Source organism: Gymnogyps californianus, chromosome Z (genome assembly GCF_018139145.2).
Source record: "Gymnogyps californianus isolate 813 chromosome Z, ASM1813914v2, whole genome shotgun sequence".
In the NCBI taxonomy this organism is placed as follows: domain Eukaryota; kingdom Metazoa; phylum Chordata; class Aves; order Accipitriformes; family Cathartidae; genus Gymnogyps; species Gymnogyps californianus.
This window is the reverse complement of record NC_059500.1, coordinates 75138309-75155954: the sequence shown is the minus strand read 5'-3', so window position 1 is coordinate 75155954 and position 17646 is coordinate 75138309. Positions and strand designations below refer to the sequence as shown.

The 17646-nt window shown below is 38.9% G+C and overlaps 1 protein-coding gene across 3 annotated transcripts in view; it reads right to left on the bottom strand.

Moving 5' to 3' along the window:
- LOC127027121 (BDNF/NT-3 growth factors receptor-like) overlaps window positions 1-17646 on the bottom strand; it is a 192164-nt gene that overhangs the window by 135698 nt on the left and 38820 nt on the right. For 2 of the 3 annotated variants that reach the window (XM_050912587.1, XM_050912588.1), the window contains exons 6-9: window positions 11417-11553; window positions 8348-8480; window positions 6556-6855; window positions 2593-2625 (exon numbers count right to left, since the gene is read on the bottom strand). In XM_050912587.1, the coding sequence (XP_050768544.1) occupies window positions 2593-2625; window positions 6556-6855; window positions 8348-8480; window positions 11417-11553 (603 nt within the window). The remainder of the gene's footprint in view (window positions 1-2592; window positions 2626-6555; window positions 6856-8347; window positions 8481-11416; window positions 11554-17646) is intronic. The other variant, XM_050912589.1, reaches the window with a different exon arrangement.

The window sequence follows — 17646 nt, the reverse complement described above, 5'->3', positions numbered from 1 at the left end:
AGGAGGGAGGTGGGGAAGGAGACCTTTAAATCTTGCTTCCAACATAATCTAAACTGGGGGTAAATAGATTAGCATACAGATTGAAGGATCTGAAAAGAAGTCATGAAAAATGCTCAGTCTCTAGGAGGAGCTAATTCCTGGGTGGTTCCACAATCAACCATGCAGTGGTTTTCCCAAGAAGTATAACAGTTTCTAGACTTTTTAGCCTTATTTATTCATCTCACCAACTGGACTTGTGAATTTGGAATAATTAAGGGAACACTCTGGACTACAAAGTGTTGCACAAAGCAAGCACTAAGTCACTGAAACAAAGGCAGCAATTTCAAAAAGTAGAAAGAAAAGCTAGAAATAAAAAGGAATATTGTTTTCATCAGAACTAGATCTTGCAGGCTGTGATTCACTTGCACAACTCAAAGCACACATTTTAACTGAATCTACCAGTCAACTGAATTACAGTACTCATACACATGCATCAGGACCTTGATAAACAGCTCAGATTCAAAATCTTCATGTATACAACGTATATAACACAACACATGTAGGAAACTGTGCAAACCATCACCTCTTCCTCCCCCTCAAAAAAAAAAAAAAATTGGGAAGAGAGGGAGGGGAAGCTATGCTTTAGTATTTCTAAGCACTTAAAGCCAAATTGATGCTTCAAATGCACATTTGCTAAAGTTTAATGACATGGAATCAGAGTAATAACATTTAAATCAGCTTAAGGAAACTTGATTCATGGGCCATTTTGTCCAAATAAAAGTACTCCAAACAGGATCCAGCTTCTGCTGGAAGCTAAAGGGTGTTTTGGATGTGTTGGTTAGGATGTACTTTCATGCTCAGCAGAAGTATAGCAGAACTATTATGTAAAACTAGCTAGTTGTTTTTCAGTTTGCAGCTTCTATTATAATGCACATTGGCTGTCAATAGGTATAGCCTAAAATATTTTGCCTAAGTAAAAAATAACTTGAACACTGTGTCATCAAATCTTCTCTCAGATATCACTGAGTTGATGTTCTGCTTATGCAAGAGAGAATAAAGGAAGGTACAAATGAGAGGACAGAGAAAAATTACCTACAGGTGTATTGGGTTTGTGTGGCAAGGTTTTGGTAGCAGGGGGGCTACAGGGGTGGCTTCTGTGAGAAGCTGCTAGAAGCTTCCCCTATGTCCGACAGAGCCAATGCCAGCCGGCTCCAAGATGGACCTGCTGCTGGCCAAGGCTGAGCCAATCAGCGACAGTGGTAGCACCTCTGTGATAACATATTTAAGAAGGGGGAAAAAAACCTGGCAACTTCAGTGGGAGAGAGGAGTGAGAACATGTGAGAGAAACAACTCTGCAGACACCAAGGTCAGTGAAGAAGGAGGGGGAGGAGGTGCTCCAGGTGCCAGAGCAGAGATTCCCCTGCAGCCCATGGTGAAGACCATGGTGAGGCAGGTTGTCCCCCTGCAGCCCATGTAGGTTAACGGTGGAGCAGATATCCACCTGCAGCCTGTGAAGGACCCCACGCCGGAGCAGGTGGATGTGCCCCAAAGGAAGCTGTGACCCCGTGGGAAGCCCGTGCTGGAGCAGGCTCCTGGCAGGACCCGTGGCCCCGTGGAGAGAGAGGAGCCCATGCTGGAGCAGGTTTGCTGGCAGGACTTGTGACCCCATGGGGGACCCACGCTGGAGCAGTCTGTTCCTGAAGGACTGCACCCCATGGGAGGGACCCCACGCTGGAGCAGGGGAAGAGTGTGAGGAGTCCTCCCCCTGAGGAGGAAGGAGCAGCAGAAACAACGTGTGATGAACTGACCGCAACCCCCATTCCCTGTTCCCCTGTGCCTCTCTGGGGGAGGAGGTAGAGAAAATTGGGAGTACAGTTAAGCCCAGGAAGAAGGGAGGGGTGGGGGGAAGGTGTTTTTAAGATTTGGTTTTATTTCTCATTATCCTACTCTGATTTGACTGGTAATAAATTAAATTAATTTTTTTTCCCCAAGTCGAGTCTGTTTTGCCCACGACGGTAATTGCTGAGTGATCTCCCTGTCCTTATCTCGACCCATGAGCCTTTTGTTATATTTTCTCTCCCCTGTCCAGTTGAGGAGGGGGAGTGATAGAGCAGCTTTGGTGGGCACCTGGCGTCCAGCCAGGGTCAACCCACCACAACAGGAAAATTCACTTGTGCCAAACTCATTTTTAAGGGGAATTTAGGGGTACATTTTTGGAGGCAAAACAAGTATGGAATCATCCCTGAAAAAATAAGTTATATAAGGAGAAATCATGAACTCTCTTTCCTCCAAGAAATGCCTCTGGAAGGTTCACAAAATCTCATGCCTGTGTGCTATATCAGACAGTTGTCACCCTACAGTACCAATTGTAACCATCAGTAGCAGTGGATTTATGCCAATCTGAATCAAAAGCAGCAGCATAAGTAAAAATTGCTCTCATTTATCTTAAATAATATAAGTCAGGAAAAGAACCAACAAAACAAAGTGCCTTTTAGAATTGTGTTATAATACGTGCCATTTCAGTTTAACTGAGCCTTACATTCAATCTTTTAGTGGTTTGAGTTCCTTTATTTCTATCATTAAAAGAAAAGAAAAAGAAAATCAAATATATACCATAAACATCTGGATCCACAATTGGGCCACTACCTGTGCATGGAGAAGAGAGAAAAAAAAAAAAAAAAAAAAGAAAGAAAAAGCCTTTGTAAATAGATTGTAAATGCTGGAAGAATAAGAGTTTCTTTAGGATTTTTTTTTAAGAGCTTACATGTTATTTGCAATAGCAATGGTCAGTACCTACACAAATGCAAAGCAACATCAATATATTGTACTATAATTTACAATTATTTTAGAGCTATTCCAAACGTTAATGCTTTGCTTCATGTGAAACAGATAATACACAGGGCATTTGCTCTAGTAAAAGCAGGCATATTTACCAAATGGGCAAAATTCTGCTCTCTGCTGCTAATGTATATCTGGAATAAGTGCAACAGTAACTATTCTTGTTCAAAATCAATGGTAAAATTCTCCCTGACATTAAGTGGAAATAGACTTCAGTGGGAGTTACAATAACTGACTTTTACCTAGTCAAAAAATTTGCAGTTAAATCACTGAGAGAGCAAACTGGTTTAGAGCTGCAGCATTGTGACAAATTAAAGGCTAGAGGATGCTGTTAGAGGATGCTCCCAAGAAGCCAGCTGCACACCTGATCCACAGACAGAACTCTTATTGAAAGAATAAGATTTCCCATATGCAAAGAAACTAGAGAAGCCAGCCTTTACACAAGCAAAGTGGATACCTGTCTAGTATATACTTTTCTAAATTTTACTAGTTCCAGTTTGCAGCTTTTTCCAATTACTGCACATATGTAAGGCTAATCACACATGTGAGTATAACACACACTGAAGTTAGTATACTATTAGTCTATTCATGCTTCGAAAGATACTTGTGTTATATTCCAACATGCCCATTCATCCTGGTCTATAATGTATTTATAGCATGCCTTATGTAGTATATTTACTCTTTTTTGTTGTTGGTTTGGTAATAAAATTAATAGATAGTTAAAACCTCTAAAGATGACTCAAACTTCAAAAAGCATAGTTCTGTTTATAGTACCATACAGTAATTCCATACCAGTGACATTACACCGGCATAAAGTCACTGTGAAGTATGACCAGAACACAGTTGTTTCTGCTTATTTCAACAGCATGAGAATCTGTGCTGAAAATATAAAATAAGAGTTGCAACCTATTTGCAAAATGGCAGCAGATAATTAGGTTCATTTTTAAATGCATTTGAAGATATTCTAGTACCCAGAGATATAGATTAAGAGACCCCATGAGAACAGTCATGTCAATCTGCAGAAATAAATAACAAGTGAAATAAGTGTGTACTACTATCTGTCCTCAAGCAAGTTCTGACCAGGGTTTTTGTCCATAAACCTTCATGGATTCAGTTTTTCCAGTATAAAACATTCAGCTGATGAAAGAACCAGTTTACCTTCTGTATGAGTCCTACTTCTCATAATCTGAAGAAAAAAACCCAAACTTCCTAGGCCTTTACTCCTGAGTTAAATGACAACATTTTTATTACTGTTTACTGGAAATGGGATAAAATAATCAGATTGGTTTAACCTGTAATTCCTGCTAGGGGCATATAAACCAGGAAGTCATCTATTCCATTCAAATACCTTTTATATAACTAAATACTTCACTTGAAATAAAGTTGAAAAAATCAAGAAGTTGGACCAACCCCAAATTTCTATGTAGTATTCCCTACATAAAAACATCATCAAAATGTTGGTTGAACCTATTTTAACATGAAAGTTTACCACAGTAATTTTGCATGTTTACATGCAATTATTTTTAACGCAAAGAACAGCATTGTTGTTTTGGTCCCTGTTAGAACAGGTTGTGCAAATAAAATATTACACACATATCCTATTCACTCATCTTTATAAACTGCCTCAACTACATTTGGTTTGCTTGCTTCTTTCTTTATAAAGTTGACATTTTCAAAATAAAGCAGCAGCAAAAGACTCAACCCCCAAAAATACTTGTGCAACAATCACATGTTATTATGCCAAACCAGTAGGATGCTACTTCTAAGGCATATCTAACATATTATTATACTATGACAAGATACTACATGAATTGAATTCCTTCAGCTGAATTTTAGAGTAGAGGGCTGGTAGATGAATGATTTTACTTAAAAATAGTTGTTATTAGTAAAAATCTCTCCAGCACTCATTAGCTGTTATGGATCAATTATGGAAACAGCCTCTGGAATAAAACACAGCTGTTTATTGCTTAGCATTTGCTGCAACATAGTCTCAAATAGTCAAATTATCCTCAGCAAGAACAGCTTCACTGGAATCCATGAAGATTAGCAGATTAAAACTAGTTAAAAATCTAGCTAACAGAATGTGAAATTTGTTCCCCAGACCTTAGTATTTTAAACAAACTTTTAATTTATAACATTAACTGTGATATCATTAACTTGACCCAAATCCCACTGTGGTACATGCTTTCCTCTCCTTTATGCTTGCATCCTCCGTCCCTTGAAAAATGTTCTGTAAGTAGCATGCTGGAAGCTGAGAGCATCTTAGCACAAATCCTGTCTTCATCATGCTTGATGCAACTTTGAAAGTAGAGTATTAGGCTGTTGACGATACAACATGCTTCAGACTTTGCTGTATTTATTTTAAATAGATATATAGTTTATAGGTGAAGGTTTTTTTAATTTGCTTTTGTTTTTATCTTCAGTGCATTTGCCTGTAAGTGATTTAATAACCAGAGAATCAGTTCAAAGCTCAGTCAGGATACCCCACCCCATGAAACATCAGGGCTGGTATTTAATTCAGTCATGAAGGCATGGAAATGAACGTAATACCAGAGCATGGGCCTAATCTTTATGCTTCATTGTACAATATGTGGGCCAAAAAGGAGATAATACACAGTAACGACAGTGCTGAAAAAGCCTTTTAAGGGTCTGAAAGATCCTGGCAGTGCTTTAAATAGTAAAAGAAAAAAAAGTAATACAATGCATAGAGGATGCTAGTTTTTTAACATTTACTTTTATGTCAGCTTCAATGGAGGAGACAACAATGTTGTGGAATATTCTAAAGCTCAGTACCATAAGTCTTACAGGAAAAAGCCCCACTAATAAAAACAACATTGAGGAGACTAACTAGATAAGTCATTTCCCCTGCTGTTAATTTTTAAGACTGGTTTGGTGCCATCCCCTACACACAAACTGATTTCTAATGCAGTTACATCCTGTCTGTATGTAGTCCAGTTTGAACACAACATAGATTATCTTGGAGACTTATAATGCATATGTTTATAAAAAGGAAGGAACAAATAAATAATGCTGTCTTTCTAATTGGGAGGATACCTTTAATTTAAAAGGCCACAACTGGGAAATTTTCAGCTTACAGGGGACAAGCATAAAAGAAAAATGGAACATTAAAAGAAAAAAATGATATTCATAGAAATGTATTAGAGGAACTGTTATTCTGTTAAGAAAATGAAGCCAAATTCATATTAAATGCTCAGAGTGTAAGAGAACGTCCATTGTATACAGAATATCTATGAGGTGAACTGTTTTACTGAACTGTTATAATGTAGTATTAAAGGATGCCAGTAGCTGAAACCATGACCTGTTTCTGTAATGAGTCTATTTAAGGAAGGACTGTAGAAAAAAAAGAAGAGAGGAGCTACTAAGAACAGCAGGAGAAAATAGAGCCCGATTATATCAGCTCTTCACCTTCTCTTTCTAAGGGTGGGAAAGAAAAAGACTTGCCATCTCTCTCCCTGTAGCAGACTGAGCGGATAGGAACAAATGTTAAATACAGTTCATATTTTTACTGTCTGTAGCCTACAATGTAGGAGAGGGAATTTAAATATTTAGCTGTTATTTTAATATATTAGTTGTTTTACAACTAATCTTGAAGACATTCATTCAGAGAAAAAAACATGCATATAAAAAGCTTCCTCCAAAATAGGTAAGCTGGCCAGGAGCACTGTCTCCACATTCTTGTCAATTTGCAATTGCTAACATAAAAAAAATTATACTCACCATCTCCAGGCACTGACATGAAATGAGCATTAACCCATTTTTCATCCTCTCCGTACTCGTTCTTTGCTAGTAAGGTATAAGCACCATTGTTCAGATGGGTAGGGTTGTCCAGCTGAAGGCAGCCGTGGTATTCACTTTGATTGATAACATGTATTTTAGTACAGATGTATTCAGACTCATTCAGTATAGCCCCTTCATAGAACCACTGCAATGTGGGCTTAGGGTTCCCTTTCACAGTGAATGGAATACACCAGTGGTGGTCTGGGGTTGGAGATTCAATAAATGTGATATTTGGTGCAACTATATGGGGAAAAAAAGAGTGAAGAACATCAGAATATCCCAAACATGTCTTTTTTTCTCAGGTTATCAGTGCTAAAATATGCTACTTGAAGGAATTATACCTATTTGGAGGATACTCACACAGGAAGCCCACCTGCTCTGCCTTGGGTACTGTGCTCACAACTGAAATGAAGCCATTCTTTAGAAAGAAACAAAACAAACTAGTTTCAGACAAAGTGTGAACCCCCATTAAATCACTTACTCTGCAAGGTGTGGAAAGTTCAGTTACCAGATCACTGAGAAGGGAGATAGGGAAATTTTAGCTTTACTGTGCTGAAAAAATGGCACAGAAGAGTGCTGAAGGAACGAAACAGTATTAAAAATATTTAAAAGTCAGCCAAAAGCAAGTAGTATTGGAAATATATTCAGCTAGGAATCCAAACTTTCAGGTGACTTCTTTAAAAGAATCAAAGCCAGAACAGCTGATTTCATTCCCTGGATTCTTCTGTCAGGGAAGGACCATTTCCTACTATATATTTTCTCATTCTTTGTTCAAACATGCTAAATGCATCAAGTTTACAGACTTCTGTTTCCCTCAGGAGACTATTCCAACACCTTGCACATTATTTCGCTGATAGGAAATTTTCCTTGATATTCATTCTTAACTGCATCCAATTTCATCTAGTTATACTCCCTTTTATCACCCATAACAGTGCTAATCTCACAATCTCATTTACACTGTTCAAACATTTCTAGTTTATGTCCCTTTCCATAGCTATTACATATCTAATTCCCACCTACAAAACATTTTAAGTGCTTCTAGAGTGATTTCTCAAGTTTACTGTCATGAGCACATGCTGAAAAAAATTTTCCATCTACAAAGTGTTCCATTCCCATCTTCAATTAAACAGAGGGTTGCAACTTGTGAAAACATTTCACATAAAATGAATTCAGGCTGGAATCTCAGATCTAAGAAGCCAATGCTTCTATACTACATGTCCCTTCCCCCTTCCTTGGCCCTGACAAATAATTATTCAAAGCTATGACAAATAAATTTACATCTGGCAGAACAAATGATGCAAGTGTGTTAATTTTTGAACAAAGCAGTTGTTGGTTTAGTTAAAAAAAAACTTTAAAATTTTTAGTTTATTATAAATAATTTCTATGACTTTTGATGCATTCATGTTTCTTAATTCCTAAGATAGTGTGTATGTATATGCACACCATTACAAACCTGTTCACACTGACAGTACCACTGAGTATTTGGGGTTTCAGACATTTACTTACAGATTGCTCAGACTGGAAGATAAAGCATTTAGAAACATAATTTTTGCAGAAGAACTCAGAGCAGAAAAAGGTAAAAATAACAACTGCTCATTGGGCTATTCCCAGAATTAACTGCAATAGACAGTTCACATGCTTAAAGGGTGTTTCTGTTTCAACAACCTGTGTGCCCAACAAATATTTATACCCAAAATAGTTATTGCCAATGTGGTTTAGCCTGCTTACGTACAGAATACTGTGAGCTCGGCAGAGGCTTGGTCCTCTCCCACGATATTCTCTGCTACGCAAGAAATCCACAGTCCGCTGTCCACAGATGAAACGTTCTTTATGGTTAGCGAGGCAGGATTCTTACTTGTGTCACTCTACAAATGATCAAAAAATATGGATGTGCCAAATATGGCATAAAGAAACAATGGAGAGAGGGGGAACCATTGGCCACAGTTCAACAGCATTTTCCAATTTCACTTCCTTTTAGCCGTATCAAACTGTAATTAATCAAAGCATTACTTTGGTGTCTTATCCAAACAGATGCAAAACACCTACAGAACCAATTGTAACCATCGGTAGTGGTGGATTCAAAGCCCCAAAAACTCATTCATTTTTCCACCATGTCACTTTCTGTTTCTCCCTTCTTTTGACACCTCTTTCTCTCTACACAAATGTTTTTTTTCTGCACCCATTCCCTTGCTTATCCCTCTCTTCAGTTTCATGATTGATTTCTATGGTCTATCTCTAATCTCTTTAATCTTTTTATTCCCCCCTATATTCTGTTCAGTCCTCGCTTTACTCTTCCTTTTATCTCTTTTGTTTACACTTAGCTTGACATCTCTTCTACTACTGCCTTCTGAGCTCTACTGCACCTTGACAACAACATGTCTTCTCCCTCCTCCTTAGCCAAATGTCTCTTAAAAGCTTCTTGCTATCATGGAACCTTCCACAAGAGAGTATGTCCCTTCTATTAACTGAACTACTGCCCAAGTGCTGTTTTACTGTGCTTGAGCACAGGCTAATTGAGGTAAGAATTATGATTTACAGAAAGTTCAGTGCATTAAATGCTATATTAAATATGCAGCTATGCTACATTGCATAAAGTAAATTACAAAAATTAATTACAAAAACAAAGCAAAAAGTAATTACAAAGTTTTAAAAAATAATAATACCAGCTAGCAAAGCTAGTTGTTAAAGCCTCTGTTATCTTAAATGAGGTCCTTAAAATGACAGCCAAATAATTACTATTTCCATACTTGAATTTTTCATAAAATGCAAGATTATTTTATTAAAAAGGAAAGGAACCAAAACAAATTTAGAAAATAGACAACAATTAGGATGATTGTTTAAAAAATGCCTTTTGGGATACTTATTGTACACATATGTTTTGATGCTGCACAGAACACAAGCAAATGATATGCTGCACCTGTAAAATCACAGTGACTTCCAGTAGTAGACAATGGGGACATGTGGGAACACTCCTGCATACAGGATTGCAGGACCAGAATTTTAAACATCAAGATGACATCTTAAATCCACTGAAGTCAAATGTCCCATTGATTTCACTGTGACACTGGGGCAGGAGGAGTAGAAAAGCCAACACCCCGATGCACGTTTCTCCATGTGCAACTCTCAGATTTGAGCAGTCCTCAAAGCAGGAGTCAAAGCACAGGGCTTCAATTGCAGGCTCAGGATGAAGCATATAGCAAGAAAAGTCTAACTGACATTAACCAACTTATACATCAGCATGAAAGCTGAGCATGTGGTTAATGTTGCAGGACTGAAGGTTGGTTTTCACTTTTGCTAACATTTCTCCTTGTAAAACAGGAAAGAAAAACAGGCAGAAGCAGCATAGGAGGTTAAGAAAAGGGAGGCAGAAACAAAGATATGGAAGTGAGAAAAAGGAAACCAAAACCAACACTCACAGAAAAGGAAAGTTGTGAATGGCAAATGAGCTTTAAAAGGCACTCATCCTTCTGCTACTGAAAAGACTACTGTGCTCCACAGCTATATTATAAGCCCCTCTCACAAAGTTATGTCAGGATAAAAAAGCTTTTCAGGAAAGCTCGAAGAAAACTGAACATGGCATTTGAAAGACAAGAAGGTTAAAAAATGAGGTGATCTTACTTTTGGAAAAGTATCCCACATTTGTCTTGGCTCATGACTCAAAAAATAAATAAATATAAAAATAAAGAAACACAACTGCATAAATTCCTCAAACTGTTTTAATTTCTTGTTCTTGTTGATAACTGATGCATTTGGGTAGTTTTATACATTAGAGAAAAGTTTAAAAATAAAACTAGAGCTCTGCAAAGCTCTTATGAAAGCTGAAAGACAGACTAGTCAAATTCTACATAAGCCTAATGTAATGACCTCAGTAGAAGAAAGTGCAGAGGTTGAGACCCCAGAGGTCCTGTCTCTTCCATACTGCAGGAACAGTTTTGGAAGTACACATCACGCACTTTATACAGACCAGAAAGCTTTAGGCAGTCTGTACTCTCATGAATGCAGGGGAGCCGATGCCATAAAATTGTAAATAACAGAGGGTCTTGCACAGTGTAAATAATGGCAATTTAGGAGGTCAACAGCTGCATGTTGAAGACCTGCTTAAATGCTTCTCCTTATCAACATCTCCATCAGAAAGAACTTAATCAGTATATCTCCACTGCACACACAGTCTAAGGCAGGTACACAGAATACCAAGATCTCAGGAAACAAAATTCCCACTGTCTGGATGGGTTTATTGAGGAAATATTTTCATACTTCATAAGAAAATTTTGCCATAGTAAAACCTTGACTTTGACTTTCATGACTCTCTTGTTATTTTGTTTTGTTAAAGGAAAATGAAACAAACCACAAAGTAATTAATATTTACAACCAAAGTTCCAGCACACCAAACTTTTGGCCTAAAAATATAATAAAATTAGAGAGACAAAGCTTTTCTCACAATTAGAGTAGATTGGACTTGTTCTCTCTATGCAGGTATTTGTGATAATAAGAAAGTACTTAAGCTTCAGTATCCTGATTCGCTACATTACTTCCATGAAATTACAGCACTCTCATTTACAAAATTATATCCAAAAACTTAAGTGCAAATCAGTTTCTCGATGAATGAATGTTTGCCATTTTCCAAAAGCACTGCAGCAGTCACCATGGATTGAAAGTAATTGGAAATAAATGTAATCCTAACATTAATTTACTATTTCATATTTTTTATAAAAAGTTAATTAAAGTTAGAGACAAGGCTTTATTTCATCCTTTGGCAGATGTCTTGTCTCTGAATTGCCACGTATTTGAATATGAAACTTACCTCATGGTTTGAAACAAGATTAGTGAGCACCCAGGATACATTAGGGGGCGGCCCTCCAGTAGTATCACAGTACAATGTGATGCTCTTTCCTTCCACCACGGTGATGTTGTAATTGCTTAAGTTTGCTGAGGGCAAGTCTATGATACAAGCAAAAAACAAAACAAAACAAAACACACACCCCCAAAAAAAACCACCACATGGATATTTGTGTTTGCCAGAAATAGATACTGCTCAATTCTATGGGAAATGTAAAAATGCAATCAAAAACACTGCTTACTTAAAATTCACTGTGGTCAGTTATTGTTCAGGAAGGGAGTACAAACAGCATTGTTGGAGATATATAAATACAATCCTTAAGCTGCTACATAAAATTTTTTGGGCCTCCTTCATTTCACATCCAAAGGAAACATTCTAGCATGTGGAAATACATTAAGCTAATTATAGAGGGAAATGTTTCAGGTGGGCAAATAGTAGTTATCCTAACTTCAGGTTTTAACTTCCAAAAAAAAAAAAAAAATCCCTTCATTTTTTAACACAGGAAATTTAATCTCTCTCTGTTGTAGCAGTTGCAATGAAATCTCTATTTTCCAGGGACTAATTCACATTGTGGTATTCCCACTATTCTCTACTACAGTTAATATGAAAATCCCATTACCCCATGGTATCACATAAGAGATTGAAGCCCTCCCTCTCATACAGAGAGCTCATAGACAGCAGAGCAAAACCTAGATCTTCAAGTACAAAGTGCACAAGAGGGAAACAAAGCCCTGAACAGATCAAACCAGAGGAGAGAAAGGACAGAAGAGAGGATCAGCAACTGCACAGAGCTGCTATCCAGGGCACTTCAGCAGACTCAAAAAAGAGGTAAAGAAGAAAAGCTGCAAGATGGTACCACTCACCAGTAAGCCAGCCTAGCTTTTGCAAGAGCCAGGACTCTCCCACCATCTCACAAAGCTATAAACCACTTCATATCTCATTTTTCTCATTCTTCAGTGCCCAAAGCAATGGGAACTTTCAGAAGAGTAACAACAGCACCAATATGCTGTGTGCTTCCAAAAACCCAACACGTTATAGACTACTTTGGAGCTAACCCTCTTCAAAAATATTGCCAGGAATGTCAAAAGACTTTAGGCATGCAAGACCTCACATCATATTTATTTGCATAGCAAATAATTACATAACATGCTGGATATTTCTTCAGAGATACTGTACCATCATTTGGAGCTCCTACACATTGTAAGAATCCTTACCCTCAATTATGAGGCATTTCTCATCAACAATTCCAGGCAAGTTTGACTTGCAATTTATTCTCTCAAATAACAGAACTTATTTGCTCTGCTGGATATGTATGTATGTATTGGGTTTACGTGGCAAGGTTTTGGTAGTGGGAGGCTGCAGGGGTGGCTTTTGTGAGAAGACACCAGAAGCTGCCCCCATGTCAGACAGAATCAGTTCTGGTCGGCTCCAAGATGGACCTGCTGCTGGCCAAAGCTGAGCCAAGCAGTGACACTGGTGGTGCTTCCGTGAAAACATATTTAAGAAAAGGGTAAAAAATGCTGTGCAGCAGCTGTGAGAGAGAGGAGTGAGAAAAAAATGTGAGAAACAACTATGCAGACACCAAGGTCAGGGAAGAAGGAGGGGGAGCAGAGATTCCCCTGCAGCCCGTGGTGAAGACCATGGTGACACAGGTTGTCCCCTGCAGCCCATGGAGGTTAACGGTGGAGCAGATATCCACCTGCAGCCCGTGGAGGACCCCACACTGGAGCGGGTGGATATGCCCTGAAGGAAGCTGCAGCCCGTGAAGAGGAGCCCACATCAGAGCAGGTTTTCTGGCATGACCTGTGGCCCCACAGGGGACCCATGCTGGAGCAGTCCGTTCCTGAAGGACTGCACCCTGTGGAAAGGGCCCATGCTGGAGCAGTTTGTGAAGGACTGTATCCCATGGGAGGGACCCCACGCTGGAGCAGGGGAAGACCATGAGGAGGAAGGAGTGGCAGAGACAATGCATTATGAACTGACCGCAACCCCCTTTTCCCATCCCCCCTGTGCTGCTCAGGGGGTAGAAGGTAGAAAAATTAGGAGTGAAGTTCAACCTGGGAAGACGGGAGGGATGGGGGGAAGGTGTTTTTAGTTTTGTTTCATTTCTCACTATCCTACTCTGTTACAATTAATTAGTAATAAATTAAATTAATTTCCCCAAGTAGAGTCTGTTTTGCCCATGACGGTAATTGGTAAGTGATCTCCCTGTCCTTATCTCAACCCACGAGCTTTTCATCGTATTTTCTCCCCCTGTCCCATTGATGGAGGGGGAGTGATAGAGCGGCTTGGTGGGCACCTGATGGCCAGCCAAGGTCAACCCACCCCAATGTATTATCTTTTGATGACTTCTTTTCCTGAAACAATGCTTCTCTTTCTTTCTCCCCCCCCTTTTTTTTTTTTAATTATAGTAGTTTCATCATCTACTTGCAGGTTTAGAAGTTTAACAAAGGGATTTTTTTTTTAATGTAAAAAGTCCCATACAAACAATTAACCATCTGATTAGTACGAATTGTAACACGTTAATATGCTTGCTAGAAGTTCAATAAAAGCTATATATATTGGAAATCACTCTTTAAGTTTAATTAGTTCAATAAATTGAAATGAGAGGAAGTAATACCCAAGAAAAGACAAATCATTTGCCATGCTATGCTTTCTTGCCTATAATAAGATTTGAAAATCGGTACAAATATACAATAACTGCTTCAGCACTTCTCCTAGTGCTTTAAGCAGTGCTGTAATGTGATTCCCAATATAGGTGTCATGGATTTCTTCTATTATGTTCACTTTATAAATCATATGTTGAATTTTATTAAGACAAAGCTGGATGGTTTGTAGGCCTTCATGCAGTAATCTGTTAGCAAATGTAGCCATCTGCTCTCACCTACTGTGAATTCAAATCTCAGCAGTGTCTGTCAACTAGCTGGGCAAGAAATAAAACAAATCTTAGGGAACATTTGGCTATTAATTATCCTGGTTAGGGAACAGGGAGAGAAGTAATGAGATCATTTGCTTTATAAAGTTACCCTTCCACACCACCTCTGAAAACTGTTCCAACTGCTCTTGCCAGACCTAAACATGGAAAGAGATTAAGATTCCCCTCTTCTCCCTGGCACTACTAGTCAGGACTAAGTCTGCTTGCTGTGCAAGTCTGCACAGTTTCTGCTAACATTTTGGTGTTATATCTCTGAGGGAAACAGCTATATTTTGCTTGTACCCTGCCAGAAGGTTATAAAATAATGGTGCTTATTATTCTATAGAGTTGTAAAGTTAGGCTAGAAACCAGTTGCAAGATCTTGCAGAAATTCTTGCAGAAAAAAAGTAGAGAGATAATAATAACAATCACATTATTGTGTGCGTTTTGGTTTATTCCCTTTCCCAGTCATAAGAGGTGGGTAAGAAAGAAACACATAAAATAATTGCTTTGGGATTCATTTTTCTGGTTGGATATTTTGTGTTGGTGAACTTTAATGCAAGACCATTTTGGCTTCTATTTCAAGTGGTACCCAGACTGCGCCACAGCAGAACACACATTAGTTGAGCTCTGCTTGGAAAAAGAAGATATTAGCATAAGACATATCTAGAAAAGGTGATACACTGGACTTAGGAGTAAAGCAGTGAGACCAAGCAGCAAAACCTGTACTGACAAATAATTGCATATAAAACCCCCCAATGTTCCCTAACAGAAACATACGTTCAATACGTGTGTTCAGTGTAGTGTGAGACCATTTATATGAATCAGTAGCATTTTGACACCTACACAATTAAAAAGATTTCTAATCCAGCTGCATTTATTCATACCTTAATTTGTTTAAATACAGGTTTTTTAGATGACCACCACTTCTGTTGATATGGATGCACATTTTAAAGGACTTTGTACACAGCAATTGATATAAGCAATCAGACAATAGGTTTGCATAGTTTTGTATACTGCCAGCACAGTAAGTTTAGATGGTAGCATAAGAAGATCACGCAAGATAGCCATGACATAATTTTCAGCTTTCTGGAGCAATGAGTTTCACGGGCATATTATCCAGGCTGCATGCAAAAGTATTTCCTTATATCAGTTCTGAAATTTGTCTCTGTTCAAATTCATTGTTCATTCCCTGTTCTGATAGGACAGGGAAAAGAAAGTTTCTGAATGATCTTCTTAAGATCACTCTGTTTTATTTATTTTTCTCATGTCCCCTTTTTTCTCAATAATCTATCCAAAGCTTTTCAATTTTTTCAAAAAAGGGAGGACAGAACTTGCTACTAAGAATTTTAAATTCTAACATAGAGAGTTATGCAGTTTAGTAGATGTATAACAAGTGTACACTAAAACCAATGCCTTTCACTGTGTATAGGTGTATAATAGCTATGTTATTTCACTGCATAGAGAAAATCTGTTTTCATATTGTACTGGTTTTGGATGGGATAGAGTTAATTTTCTTCATAGTAGCTAGTATGGGGCTATGTTTTGGATTTGTGATGAAAACAGTGTTAACACACCGATGTTTTAGCTATTGCTGAGCAGTGCTTACACAGAGTCAAGGCCTCTCCTGCTCCTCACACTGTCCTGCCAGCGAGTAGGCCGGGGGTACACAAGAAGTTGGGAGAGGACACAGCTGGGACAGCTGACCCCAACTGACCAAAGGGATATTCCATACCATATGATGTCGTGCTCAGCAATAAAAGCCACAGGGAGGAAGGAGGAAGGGGAGATGTTCAGAGTTATGGTGTTTGTCTTCCCAAGTAACCATTACGTGTGATAGGGCCCTGCTTTCCTGGAAATGGCTAAACACCTGCCTGCCAATGGGAAGTAATGAGTGAACTCCTTATTTTGCTTTTGCTTTACGTATTAAACTGTCTTTATCTCAACCCACGAGTTTTCTCACTTTTACCCTTCCAATTCTCTCCCCCATCCCACTGTGGGAGGAGTGAGTGAATGGGGCTTAGCTGCCAGCCGGGTTAAATCACGACACATATTCAAATCAATAACGCTTTGTTCCAGGGAATAGGCAGTTCTGGATTAGAATAAGCAGTCATTTCCATTCACTCCAGCACAAATGGACACAACAAAAGGCAAGTGGGGGGGGACTCATTTATGTCAACTGAGACTCTCTAAATATGTCAGGCTTTATAAGTAAAAAACTCTAAGTAGGCGGGCTATTTACTTTCACAGACCATCATTAGTGCAAACTGATGGCCGAGGACATATTACAATTAAATTGTCAAGCATCAGTAGGCAATGACTCATATTTTCACCATGCACAGCTGGGACTTCCACAATGACAAAACCAAATATTTTGGCTGAAATTTTCAAAGGCTACTACAGCATTTGGCTACACAATTGTCAATGGAAATTAATAAAAAATTTGTGTCTGAGTTCCTTGAGAGCTTTCAACATCCTCATGCTGCTACTTACTACTTTCTACAGAAAACTTATACTGCCCTCAGTAGAGCCAAACTGTCGCTATATCTATCAAAGGAAGGATATGACCTAATTAAGAAATAACTGAATATTAATACAAACTGTAGTCTGTAACTGATCTCTCGGCACCAAGCCAATGTTCTAGCCAATATAATACAGCAACTTTTAGAAAAAGAGGGTCTTAAACAAGGAGAAAGGACTCCATCATTACACCCAAAATGCTATTTCAGTGGTTAACTATCTCCACACTTACAAAATTTAAAAAATTATCTGATTCCCAGATTGATTGAAGCAGCAACATTGGTAGCGCATCTGTGATAACATGTTTAAGAAGGGGTAAAAAATGCTGCCACAACAGCAGCCGGAAGAGAGAGGAGTGAGAATATGTGAGAGAAACAACTCTGCAGACACCAAGGTCAGGGAAGAAGGAAGGGGAGGAGGTGCTCCAGGTGCCAGAGCAGAGATTCCCCTGCAGCCTGTGGTGAAGACCATGGTGAGGCAGGTTGTCCCTCTGCAGCCCATGGAGGTTAACGGTGGAGCAGATATCCACCTGCAGCCCGTGGAGGACCCCACGACGGAGCAGGTGGATGTGTCCTGAAGGAAGCTGTGACCCCGTGGAGAGGAGCCCACGCTGGAGTAGGTTTGCTGGCAGGACTTGTGACCCCATGGGGGACCCATGCTGGAGCAGTCCATTCCTGAAGGACTGTACCCCATGGAAAGGGCCCATGCTGGAGCAGTTCTTGAAGAACTGCAGTCTGTGGGAGGGACCCATGTTGGAGAA